The 14384-nt window shown below is 36.0% G+C and overlaps 1 protein-coding gene across 4 annotated transcripts in view; it reads left to right on the top strand.

Annotated features, from left to right (window-relative positions):
* Nucleotides 1-14384, top strand: part of ERBB4 (erb-b2 receptor tyrosine kinase 4) — a 1297156-nt gene that overhangs the window by 920844 nt on the left and 361928 nt on the right. For all 4 annotated transcript variants that reach the window (XM_005676493.3, XM_005676495.3, XM_005676492.3 and 1 more), the window contains exon 5: nt 3488-3553. In XM_005676493.3, coding sequence (XP_005676550.2) covers nt 3488-3553 — 66 coding nt within the window. The remainder of the gene's footprint in view (nt 1-3487; nt 3554-14384) is intronic.

Genomic DNA, 14384 nt, shown 5'->3' on the forward strand with positions numbered 1-14384 from the left:
TCACGGTCCTCCAGCACACCTGTCATTATAGAACTTGAAATGTGTGGGCCAAGTGATCACCTTCAATTGGTTTCCAAAAGGGATGGAGGGAATCTAAGTCTGAGTAAAACCTTGGAAAAGAAGCATTGCTAGGTTCCTCTTTTAGGAGTGATTAATATTTTTGTTTTAATATGAGTGAAAAATGGAAACTACCAAATAAAATGTCTTAACAGCTCATAGACATCATAGGTAAATTATTAATATTTAAAACTTCTGTGTGTGTGCAGGCACTATATCACCTATGCCCAACTAAATGTGTCTTGCCGTCACATTTTGATAAGAATCATAAAAAAACTTCTAGTAATACTACTTTTGTACTAAATATGAGAGTAGGCCTTGAAATTGTAAATTGAAACTGTAAGAATAAGATTAAAAAATATGTAATCCAATTAAAGGGGATCCATTGAATATTTTAACATGTCTAATATTACTCAGCATATTTTAACAGCTACAGATAGTTGTTCATTCACAATAAATAAAGCTAAATATTTTATTAAAACCAAACACTATTAGAGAAGTCGTAGATTAAAGGATCTAAAATCCGAAGGGGAGGAATAAAAAGAACTGTAGACTTTTGAAAATCCTGAAAAATCTGCAGAAGCTAAACCATATTCCTGGATTCATGTCAATGTATGGCAAAACCAATACAGTACTGTAAAGTAAAATAAAGTAAAAATAAAAAAAATAGTAATAAATAAAGGATAGCTCATCCTCTGCTTCAGAAAATTAACAGACTACTTAATGGGTCAATTTAAAGGATTTTAACATATCTAAAGAAAGACATTAACATTTTAAACCACTTTCTCAAAAAAGTTTGTACTCAGAAAAAGTTTGCAATGCTTTTCATTTTGTCTCACAGTCCTTTCTAATTTCCGCTGGTATAAATCAATTTAGATTTATTAGCTTTATACAAAAGAACTCCAGTCAGTTTTTAATAATAATTATCATTATCACTGATTAAAGTTATATTGTTCAGGCCAGATGGAGTTCTTTTCCTGTCAGCTAGAATGAGCTTGCATTATGTAGTTATAATGTGTTTGGATTTAAATAAACAGATGGCAGAGTGACAGGATATTATATGCTGGTGATGTCAGTAACAGTGCTTCACAAACAGAATTGCTTTAAATAAACTCCACTGGGGCCAGGATCTTGATACTTCTAAGAGTGTGGCTGAGATTGAGCTTACGTATTACATTAATTTGAAAATAGTGCTATTCACTTGTGGAAGAGTAGACCAGTAGGATGGTCTGAGGTTCAGCCTTTGAAAGGTATCTGCTGAATCTGTCCCTTAGCCGTGGAAGCCTTTAACATGCTAGGTCCATACAGTCTCATAAAGAGAAACAAAAACAAACAAACAAAAATGCCCCAGTTGTAATAACGTCCACATCGAAAAAGAAATTAAAATTAAAGGAACAGTTAAAAACTGTGGGTCAAGGAAAGATGGAAACCTTTGATATAACCTTATTCCATAATTTTTTACAATGTAGTTAGCTATGTTAAAGTGAACATCTTGATAGGCATGTAGCCATTCACAATTTATATTAGAAAATTAACAATAAAGGTTTAATAGACAGTGTGTTATAGAAATGCTTTTATCTTTGATACATTTTCATGTCCACTTTTCCCTAAAGATAAGCCCATTCCATTTCCTTGTACTCACAAAAGTTTGGAATGAACCTATGAAATTCAACAGCAAACTTCAAGGGAAGTCATTATACATGATTTCTTCTAGCTGATATTCTTTTGTTGTGATTGTAGGGAATTTCTCTGTGGGACAGCTTTTTATCACTGAGTCCAGTACCCATAGTAGCATCATTAAAAGGAAAATGAGGCCACAGGAAATAAAGGCTGATATTTGAGAAAGTAGTATCAATAAGAGTTTTAGAAGAGGATATTAGAAAAATAATTGAAATTAAACTTTCAAAAATAAAATAATTCTTTTCAATACTTGAAATATTTATATAAAGTGTTGGTTTGCAAATTGGCACCTGTACACAAAGGGCAAGGAGAGATGGAAGAAAGAGGCAGCCCACACCAGATTTGTAGGTGACAAGTTTCATAAGCTAGGTGACTTAGGTATGAGACTTGTCTTGGGCAGCAGCAAGATAAGTAGATTTCAGCATCCGCCTGTCAGAGTCTTAAAAGTTTGCATTAAGGTCTTAACTAAATTTGGTCACTTACTTAGTCCAGATGGTCTCAACAACACCTTTCTCTCTCAAGGCTATGTCCTTGAAACAGCTGCTAGCATGAGAATAGTCAGAGGGACATACATTTCAAGGACAGGGAAGCAGGTGAGAAGCCTCTGATCGCCCAGGTTCAGCTTACAGGTCAACTCAGACACAACCTCTGAATGTCCTCCTCCACAAGGATATAACTAATATTGTTTCATAACTATAAATGGAAAATAACCTTTAAAAATTGTGAATCATTGTGACATACACCTGAAACTTATTAATACTGTACATTAATTATACCTCAAGAAAAAGTTTTAAAAAGACAGAGTGCAAACTGATGGTTACCAAAGGGGAAGGGGGAGGGATAAATTAGGAGTTTTTTATTAAAATATGCACTGCTGCTGCTGCTGCTGCCGAGTCGCTTCAGTCGTGTCTGACTGTGTGACCCCATAGACGGCGGCCCACCAGGCTCCCCCGCCCCTGGGATTCTCCAGGCAAGAACACTGGAGTGGGAAAATGTACACACTACTATATAAAAAACAGATAACAAGCCAGGACTTTCTGTGTAGCGTAAAAGTGATACTCAATATCTTGTAAAAACCTGTGATGAAAGAGAATGTAAATATATATATACATACACACACACACACACACACATATTTGTACAACTGAATCTCTTTGCTGTACACCTGAAACTAATACAACATTGTAAATCAGCTGTATTTCAATAATTTTTAAAGATATAAAAGACCTTTGACAAAAAGAGATAATCTAAATTATGTAAACAACCTTTTTTTTCTGAAGGTTTATCCTATGTTTGTAATATATTTTTGTTTTCATAGACTCCACCTTCTTTTAAACTATTGATTTAATCCTTAATGTCTGTTGATATTAGTGGGCTGTGAACTTTTGAATTTATATCAAGTAGAAAAATCAGTAGAAAAGAAATATTCAGTAGTCTAGTCGAAGTAAAGCTTATTTCATGTAAATATTTACTTCTGACTATCCAGGAGCATTCACAAAGTCATGTATTTCCTTTTTTTGTAAAATGGTGAGAGGATTTTGAATATCAAGAGATTGTATTTCTCTGCTTCATATGTATTTGACATTCAAATTTTGCTACTTAAGTGGGCATTTTATGAGCTATGTTTCAACTCTAGTATGACATAAAAATCCTCGTAAAGAAGTAGGAATATTTCCTTTGCAATGTTAGCTCCTAGTCAGAGTGAAAGATTAAAGATTATAATACACACATGCTTTTTCCCATTCTACAGGTGGACGTTGCCATAAGTCCTGTACTGGCCGATGCTGGGGACCCACAGAGAATCATTGCCAGACTTGTAAGTGTTCAACAGTGAGAAAACAGGCTTGAAATGGTCAAGTAATTTTAATAATTGAAGCTTTTCACACTTCTGGTTATCAGAAACCTGAAAATGAGCTTTGTTTCTGTGTGATAGACTAGTTTCTATGTAAGTAAACTGCCTAATTTCATTGCTTTCAAGTGAAACATATAATCATTTCTTATATTTCTTTGTGGTTTCTAGATTAATGATACAGTACAGATGTGGTGATATTAACAATGACCTCAGAGTCTGTACATCAGAGGAAGTAGGAAATCCAAATGTATACAAAATGATAATTAACTGAATTTCAGGTTAACTGACTATTTCAGTGCTTTTCCCAAACAGTAACCTGGAGAAGGCAATGGCACCCTACTCCAGTACTCTTGCCTGGAAAATCCCATGGATGGAGGAGCCTGGTGGGCTATAGTCCATGGGGTCACTAAGAGTTGGACACGACTGAGCAACTTCACTTTCACTTTTCACTTTCATGCTTTGGAGAAGCAAATGGCAACCCACTCCAGTGTTCTTGCCTGGAGAATCCCAGGGACAGAGGAGCCTGGTGGGTTGCCATCTATGGGGTTGCATAGAGTCGGACACAACTGATGTGACTTAGCAGCCCCAGCAGCAGCAACCTGACTATCCATTCACTGGAGAAAGAAAAAAGGAAAAGGATACTGTGTACCCACTCTGTTCTTGGCACAGAGATAAAAACTGTGAATTATAAATATAGATTCCCTATTAAACACAATGTATCTTAGTATATATTATTTTTTGTATTAGTTATTAAGATAAATATGAGGAGAATATCACTGCTAAGATATTTAAAAACAAAGCATACTGAACATAAAGACAAATATCTGATGTTTTAACATTCTTAAAGTTGTGATGCTTAAATCAGCACTGAACTTTTGCTAATCTTAAGGATAAATGTTTTCTTTTAAAAGAAAACACAAAATGCTCCATATAAATGGTAAAAAATTTTCTTCCTGCTGTAATAACAACAGCTGAAATAATAAATGGAAAAGAGTGTAGAAGCTATTTGAAATGTATTTCTTTTTTTAGCATAGAAAACACAGAAAATATTATTTAAAAATTTGAACATACAAGTATTAGATATTGTGGAAATTTCTTGTACTGTTGGATGAAAAGTATAGACTTAAGTTATTTAAGAAAAGCAATGTTTTATGGAAGCAATGTTTTAGCAAGAATTTTAAGCAGGATTCTAAAGTAATATTGGGTTACTATGTGAAATGCATTCACTGTGATAGTGGACAAAATGTTTTAATGGCATCCTACAAATACAGGAGAGCCTCACTCTACATATCCCAAGCAAAGAATAATTATTCAGCAGACAATGTTAATAATACCAAAGGTTAAGAAGTCCTATAATAGATAATTAATCCAGGCTGGGCCAATCAGATTCTCTTTCTAGAGAATTTGAACTTGGGATCAACAGGTGCTGGTTACACCATGTCAGAATCTGAAAGAGAGACTATACTTAGTTGAGATGTCTGTTTTGGAGCCATGTCTATTAATGAGAAGGAGAAATAACCAGTCCTCAGTGACACCAAAAAATAAATCAGCCATGCAGAGGCAAAGGATAATTGGAGAGAGAATGATTTTGACCATTTTTGCTTCCTCGTTCTCTGGTCTTCCTGATGTCCAGATGTACTTCTTTCTTTGGGGACCTTAATAAATGCAATATTCTAATACATTTGAACTAGTTTTGTTACTTGCCACCAAGTTGGAGTGGTAGAGAGTCTTGAGTAAGACAGTTATCAAACCATAGCTCATGTTATCAAATCATCAGCCACACAGTCATTTAATTCACCTAATTTTCCAGCGTGGAAATTAAGCTCAGTATAATAATGTAAAATTGGCTTAATGGTCACTGTGCCTACTCCACAGAGTATATCAAATTTAAATTCCACAAACATTTACTTATATCTGATACATGCAGACTCAAATTTTAGAATAATATTCATTTGCATGGATTTTATAGTTTATAAAATATTTCCATTTTAAAATTTATTTTCACAATATTTCTATAATTTAAAGAAGTCAGTTATCATTAACCTCATTCCACAATCGGGGAAATGTAAACAGAGGAAATATTTAAGAGAGTCGTTAAATTTACACAGGTAGTACCTGAGATTTCGACCTAAATGTCCTGAACCTAAGAATAATACTGTTTCCTGTATACCATATTGCATAGCAGTTTAGGGGACAAGGACACTGGATTTATAGTCAGCCAGATGAAAAAATCTCAGTTATTCCCACTTGATAGCATGAGAAAGTGATTTAATTTTTCTAAACCTCAGTTACCATATCTATAAAATGGAGATATTACACTTACCTCAGAGGGTTACTTCTTTGGAATCAAATTCAATACAATAATAATCTGGTTGATATGTTTAAATATTTTTGCTATATACTAAGGACCTAGTAAATAATAGGTAATATTATAAAAGACTAAAAGAGATACTGTTATAAAACTTAATCCAACTTAAATATGAGTGAATGCATGTCGGAGCAAAACTGCAGACCACTTCCACCTTGTGAATGATACTGACATAGATGACTGGGGAATAAATAGCCAAAACACTGGAGTGAAGAGAAGGCCGCTTGCCCTTATCATTCACTTCTGTTCTCTGTTTCCTCCTTTGAGTCACTTGAAAGATAAATTACATATCCATATTTATAGAGCCCAGCATCCTGAGGCAAAATGTATTTTGGAAGTCAAAGATGTACTTATTGTAAGACCTGAAGTTTAGAAGTACAATCAGAAATTTTGAGAATAGACCTTATGAGAGATTCTATAGAGATATTAGACATCTAGAGAGCTCATGGTGAAGTAACATTCATGATGAACTTTTTTTCAAAAGAAATGTAAAATTTTCCTAGCTTCCTTTAGATTGCTGATAGCCCTTCTGTTAGTTAAAATATATTACTTACCCTTACACCTACTTCAGATGTACTTATCTCTGAGCCCTGATTAAAATTCCTAAAAATCAGAAAACAGGCTGGGCAAATTTATGAAAATATCCTGCTTTTATTGACTGAGCATACAAAAATGAATTTTAGGATCTTTTAGACATCATCTTTATCATTTACAAATGATTTCTTTCTGAAACAAATGCACTTCAGTAAGGTTTCTCTGGAGGTATTCAGTTTCATATTTGTCAAATATTTCCTTACTTTTATGAATAATTAACTTTGAGATTCTGCATATATTAGGGAAGAAAGGTAAAATATTTAAAAGCTCCACACCTTAGCCAAGGACACTGACCTCAAGAATGCATATTATTCGCCCCATTATATCAATGCTGACATCCTCCCACAGGGTTTCTTCTTAAAACAGCAAATATGCCAGGAATGATCCTCTGAGGTCACAGTAAAGACAAGTAATTCAGGTCCTAAGAAAACAAGTCCATGATAATGAATGACTTGTTAGGATGAATGAAGCAAAGAGCGGTGATCAGAGTGAAAACGTCTCTGAACAGAGATATGAAAAAGCAAAAATGGTGATAACATCTGTGATAAGTTTGAGGGAAGGTGTGTAGGATTCAGAAGTTTTAAAAAGAAATGAGGAAGAGGTTTGAGGTTCTGTTTTTAAAAGATTTTGTGAAGTGGGACAAGAGTGTTAATAAACGGACAGCTTAGTATTGTAGGGAAGCAAAACTTGCCACCCCAAAATGCGTGTCTTTGGTATGAGGATTAATTTAGGCTGACTATTTTTAAGGCTTGGAAAACCTGGAAAACTTGGATCTTTCCCCTAACTTCCTAGAAAAGTGCAGATAAAGAAGCTATCCCAGGAAGGGAACTGCACACAGACAGCTATAGCATGCACTAGGTGTGTTTGATGAGGAGGCACTTCGCAGTCAGTTAAAATTCCTCTGAATCCCACTGTCCCTGTGTTCCAAACATTTGCTTTTCTATCTCCATCTCAATTGGCTTCATCCCCTTTCAAGTTCCAAATCACTTTTCCCAACATCCTGCTTTGTCTTTAGCTGAAAGTTGTTTTTAAAGTGAGGATTTTGGTCATTTTGGCAAGACTCAGTTTTATTGGATTTCTCTCATGCATACATGTTATTAATCTTTTATTTGACTTTCTCCTGTTAAGCTGCCTCCTATCAATATAATTTGTAAACCAGCTAGAAGGGTAGAGGAAAATTTTTCTTCCCAGCACGTTGGACAACAGTTCACCAGGCATACCTATAAAATTTTTAAATTTTTAGTAAAATTTAGTAACATGTTGCGACTTTTTTTATATCCTTGCTTTGGTTGTTGCAGTTAGCTTTGACTGCATATCGAATAATGCAAATGTGCCATTTTCCTCTATGACATTTGATAACCTTCATACTGTAAACTCTGAAGCCAGCAGCTATTTTAAAAATGTTTTTTGCTAAAATATTTTAAAAATTAAAATATTTTCTAAACAAATTCCTTAAAAAACTTAGAAAATCTAAAGAATTTTGTAAGTATTAAAGCAAGTAAATTTTTCTTGTAGAATCTAACCAGGTATTCTATCCTATTTTACTCAGGAGTCTGATTTTCTAAAATAGCTTAAATTCATTATTTTAAGATCCTTTTTGATGTTACAGTATCATGACTAACAGAAATGTTTCTCACATAGTTGTAAAAGGTCAAAATAGAACTTATGAAGGGTACTGTGGGCCTGCATTGTACATGGAGCCGTGACTCAAAAGTTGAAAGTGCTTTTAAGCTCAGTTAAATCGTGGCCGCATTGCTCCACAGCACAGCTTAAGTAAATTGATTCAGTGGATTAATGTACTCATGTCAGGGGAGACAAACTTATCTGCTGTGTGAAGTCTGAAGCTTATAGTAGTAGTATTTAGTAGGCTTACTGGTAAGAATGACAACTCTCTCTGTTCGTAAGAACTGAGTCCTAAGGTTTGCGCTGGAAGGTTTAGGTGTGAAAGAGACTAAGCTTTAAGTAATAAATAATAATGATTAAAGGAACAAAGTTATCTCTGTCCCTGCAAGATATATGAATCACACTTATCTCATTTAAAATAGATACTGCATGTCCTTTTTTGTCTTTAAGCGCAGTATCAGGCCAGCTTTCTCCAGCCTCCTATTATCAGCCTGGGTGGTTCTTTCATTTTATGCATTTCTTTTGTCGTCTCAGTTAGGAACTGTGCTTGGGAGGATGAGGCGGGCATGGATCAAAATATTACAGTTTGAGTCTCCCAACCTTACACATTTTGCATTAAAGCAGTTATAATTGTCTTTAACTGCAGGTTGTATAAGTCAGATTTTCTCAGCTGATTACCACTCAATATATTCTTCAGTTTCTAGTTGGTTTATAAGGGAAACTTCTTGCTTAGAAAGTAATTGAAAAATGTAAGTGCACTTGACAATATGTTAAAACACTGTTGCCTCTTAAACCAAAATGTCACACCAAAAAAAAAAAAAAAAAAAAGGAGGAAATGAATGCTTCAACTTGTTCATTAAATTGATTAATGAAAAGCATTATTTTAGCCAAAGGAAAACTTCTAGGGGAATTCACCTTTTACTTCTACAGTATTCATCCTAGCTAGGTTATCTCAAAATCTTTTTTAAATTAAAATAAAATAGCACTGAAATTAATACAAACAGTATCTTTGTTCTAGTGTAGATAATTGTGAATGGAGCGTATTATGATATTGGCAAAATAAAAGCTTGTGCCAACCAACACTTTATGTTATTTATGTTTCTGTACAAACTTTATAGAACATGCTAGGAAAAATTAGAAATTATTTAGCGTTTTTCTCATTTATTATACTTATGCATACAAAATTAGTTTCTGTAGTTGCAATATATTAAAACTTTAGTTTAATAATAGGAAGAAAACCTTGGTCTGGCTTATGGATTCTATTCAGTTCTGGGGTGAAATTTAGAAATAGCTAAACTTACTTGGGAGAGAAGTTATGACCAACCTAGATAGCATATTGAAAAGCAGAGACATTACTTTGCCAACAAAGGTCCGTCTAGTCAAGGCTATGGTTTTTCCAGTGGTCACGAATGGATGTGAGAGTTGGACTGTGAAGAAGACTGAGGGCCGAAGAATTGATGCTTTTGAACTGTGTTGTTGGAGAAGACTCTTGAGAGTCCCTTGGACTGCAAGGAGATCCAACCAGTCCATTCTAAAGGAGATCAGCCCTGGGTGTTCCTTGGAAGGAATGATGCTAAAGCTGAAACTCCAGTACTTTGGCCACCTCATGCGAAGAGTTGCCTCATTGGAAAAGACTCTGATGCTGGGAGGGATTTCGGGGCAGGAGGAAAAGCGGACGACAGAGGATGAGATGGCTGGATGGCATCACCAACTTGAGGGACGTGAGTCTGGGTGAACTCCAGGAGATGGTGATGAACAGGGAGGCCTGGCGTGCTGCGATTCATGGGCTGAGCTGAACTGCACTGAACTGACTGAAACTTACTTTTATTCCTTTTAAAATATATGTGGAACTTGTTTGAAATAAATATTAAAATCTAAGAAAAATATTATATATATTTCTTCCTCAAAATTTAAGCAAAGAAATGTAGCAACTCGAAACTAAATTGCATTTTTTTCCCATGAAATTTCCAATTTTCCTGTGGATATTAAAAGCGAAATGGCAAATTATGAAAATAATGTACTAATTATACTCACATACATGCATACAGTTTGTCTAAAGTGTAATTGTATTTACAATCTTTCTGAAACAATCCCTGTTTAAAAAGAAGGTGTAATGCAGTAAATAAATATCCAATTAGAGCAGAGAAAAGCAAGTGGGAGCCAATGAAGAGAAAAGAAGTGCTGAGCCAGCAGTCTCAATCAGTCAGGATAACAGTGAGCCTTTGTTGAAAGCCAACATCTTTAATTAAAACCCTTGCATTTTACTAATAACTTTGCATGTCCATAACCCTTCCTATTGATTTCAATTATTTCCTTATTTTTGGATTAGTAGTTTCTGGAGATATTGTAAAATTAAGGGAAGCGCTATTAATATGCTGTTTATTTTGCTGGACATTGATAATATGAGTTGTAATTGGATGATCTTTCTCAAAGATTTAAAGAAAGTGATGTTCATTTTAGTTATCTGAAATGCTCTTTATAATACAATTTAATGTGATTCAGGGAATATCATTTAAAGCCATGCTAAACGCTCAAGGGGTAAAAAGAAGTATACAAAATGCACCTCTTCTCTGGAAATGCTCTGGGTACAAAACAAAGCCAAGGAGTGTTTGAAAAGATCAAAAAGAACACCGAACTGGGGGCATCAGGAGATGAGAGATTTAGTCTTAGTTCTAAACTAACTGAGATTCAAGGAATTCAGTTTTCTCAAGTTCCCTTATTGACCAAATAAAAGTTTGAACAAAGATGATTTTTATACATGCTTTTCTGCACAGTTATGATGTTTGCTCTATATAGTCAACAAAAACAAGATTGGGAGAGAGCTGACTGAAGCTCAGATCATGAACTCCTTATTGCCAAATTCAGACTGAAATTGAAGAAAGTAGGGAAAACTACTAGACCATTCAGGTATGAACTAAATCAAATCCCATATGATTACACAGGGGAAGTGACAAATAGATTCAAGGGATTAGGTCTGATAGAGTGCCTGAAGAACGAGGGACAGGATTCATGATGTTGTCTAGGAGGAAGTGATCAAGACCATCCCCAAGAAAAAGAAATGAAAAAAGAAAAATGGTTATCTTAGGAGGCCTTCCAAATAGCTGAGAAAAGAAGAAAAGCTAAAGGCAAGAGAAAAAGAAAGGTATATCCATTTGGATACAGAGTTATAAAGAATAGCAAGGAGAGGTAAGAAAGCCTTCCTCAGTGATCAGTGCAAAGAAATAGAGGAAAACAATAGAATGGGAAAGACTAGAGATCTCTTCAAAAAACTTAGAGATACTAAGGGAACATTTCATGCAAATATGGGCACAATAAAGGACAGAAATGATATGGACCTAACAGAAGCAGAAGATATTAAGAAGAGGTGGGAAGAATACACAGAAGAACTGTACAAAAAAGAACTTCACAACCCAGATAATCACAATGGTGTGATCACTCACCTAGAGCCAGTCATCCTAGAATGTGAAATCAAGTGGGCCTTAGAAAGCATCACTACAAACAAAGCTAGAGGAGGTGGTAGAATTCCAGTTAAGCTATTTCAAATCCTACAAGATGATGTTATAAAAATGCTGCACTCAATATGCCAGCAAATTTGGAAAACTCAACAGTGGCCACAGGACTGGAAAAGGTCAGTTTTCATTCCAATCCCAAGAGTGCAATGCTAAAGAATGTTCAAACTACCACACAATTGTACTCATCTCACATGCTAGCAATGTAATGCTCAAAATTCTCCAAGCCAGACTTCAACAGTACTCGAACCGTGAACTTCCAGATGTTCAAGCTGGATTTAGAAAAGGCAGAGGAACCAGAGATCAAATTGCCAATATCTTTTGGATCATCAAAAAAGCAAGAGAGTTCCAGAAAAAACATCTACTTCTGCTTTATTGACTATGCCAAAGCCTTTGACTCTGTGGATCACCACAAAGTATGGAAAACTCGGAAAGACATGGGAATAACAGACCATGTTACTTGCCTCCTGTGATTCTGTATACAGGTCAAGAAGCAACAGTCAGAACTGAATATGGAACAACAGACTGGTTCCAAATCCAGAAAGGAGTATGTCAAGGCTGTGTATTGTCACCCTGCTTACTTAACTTATATGCAAAGTATATCATGTGAAATGCCGGGCTAGATGAAGCACAAGCTGGAATCAAGATTGCTGGGAGAAATATCAATAACATCAGATATGCAGATGACACCACCCTTATGGCAGAAGGTGAAGAAGAACGAAAGAGCCTCTTGATGAAAGTAAAAGAGGAAAGTGAAAAAGTTGGCTTAAAACTCAACATGCATAAAACTAAGACCGTGGCATCTGGTCCCATCACTTCATGGCAAATAGATGGGGAAACAATGACAGACTTTATTTCTTTGGGTTCCAAAATCACTGCAGATGGTGACTGACACCATGAAATTAAAAAACGCTTGCTCCTTGGAAGAAAAGCTATGACCCACCTAGACAGCATATTAAAAAGCAGAGACATTACTTTGCTAACAAAGGTCTGTCTAGTTAAAACTATGGTTTTTCCAGTTTTCATGTGTGAATTTTAGAGTTGGACTATAAAGAAAGCTGAGTGCTGAAGAATTGATGCTTTTGAAATTAAATGTTGAAGACTTTTAGAGTCTCTTGTACTGCAACGAGATTCAACCAGTCAATCCTGAAGAAGTCAGTCTTGAACATTCATTGGAAGGACTGATGCTAGAGCTGAAACTCTAATACTTTGGCCACCTGATGTGAAGAACTGACTCATTTGAAAAGACTCTGATGCTCAGAAAGACTGAAAGCAGTAGGAGAAGGGGACGACAGAGGATGAGACAGTTGGATGGTATCACTGACTCGATGGACATGAGTTTGAGTAAGCTCTGGGAGTTGATGATGGACAGGGAAGCCTGGCATGCTGTAATCCATGGTGTCACAAAGTGTTGAACACAACTGAGCAACTGAACTCAACTAATGGTATTTGCATGTGGGGACACACAGTGATTAGCCATAGATTTAGATGATACAGATTTATGCTCAGATATTTTATGGAAATATTTTATGTTAGTTTTAGCCTATAGACAGTGATTCTGTATACTCAAAATGCTTGAGGCATTCACCTGGGCCACTACTACGTGTGATGAGTCCCTACAGGTATTTTCTGGATCTGAGTCAACCTTGTGACTGGATCAGCCCTGGTAGTTCTTGTTATAATTGCAAGACATACCTCGGCAGTAACCATCAAGGAACTTTGAAAAAGCATGGTTTATTATTCACAGGTCAAGGACATATGGCAGGCTCAATGGCTGCACTGTGAGGTCACAGGTAGAGAGAAAGTATAGACCTGTAGCCCTGTCTTTATTGGAGTACAGGTGAATATTTAGGACTTTATAAGTTCACTCTTTACTGATCAATTTAAAATATAGCAGTAGGAATTTAGGTATGGAAACAGAAAAGTGAGGTCACTTAAAATGTTAGTTATCTGGGTTACCCGAAGCTATTTTCCTAAGAGGAGAACTTCATGAGCAGATGCAGTCTGGCTTCTTATCTAGGTGTTTACTAGCATCTGTGTCATACACCTAGAATATGTTTGTTTGACATGAATGTCTTTGAAGTGGATGTGTTAGCAATCAAGGGCTTCCTGGTGGCTGCAATGCATGAGACCTGAGGTCAATACATGGGCAGAAAGATCCCCTGGAGAAGGGCATGGTAACCCACTCCATTATTATTGCCTGGAGAATTCCATGGACAGAGGAACCTGTAGGACTACAGTCCACGGGGTCACAAAGAGTCAAACACAACTGAGCAACTAACACCTAGCAATCAAAAGCTTGTATGCCTGCTAAGTTGCTTCAACCGTGTCTGACTCTGCGATCCCATGGACTGTAGCCCACCAGGCTCCTCTGACCGTGGGATTCTCCAGGCAATAATACTGGAGTGGGTTGCCATGCCCTTCTCCAGGGGATCTTCCCAACTCAGAGACTGAACCCACTTCTCCTCTGTCTCCTGAATTGGCAGGCAGGTTCTTTACCACTAGCGCCACCTGGGAAACCACCATCAAAAGTTTAATGTCAGGCATTTACACTACAGGAATGCAAACTGTGGATTGGGTAGAAGCAGGTAACCTAGCAGTGAGATCAGAGAGAGTACGACACATTTTAAGGATTATTGAAAGGGCATTGAGAAGAAAAGTCAGAAATATCTAAAAATGTTAAGATTAGAAGCATTTTGTG

The sequence above is a fragment of the Capra hircus genome, chromosome 2 (genome assembly GCF_001704415.2).
Source record: "Capra hircus breed San Clemente chromosome 2, ASM170441v1, whole genome shotgun sequence".
Classification (NCBI taxonomy): Eukaryota; Metazoa; Chordata; class Mammalia; order Artiodactyla; family Bovidae; genus Capra; species Capra hircus.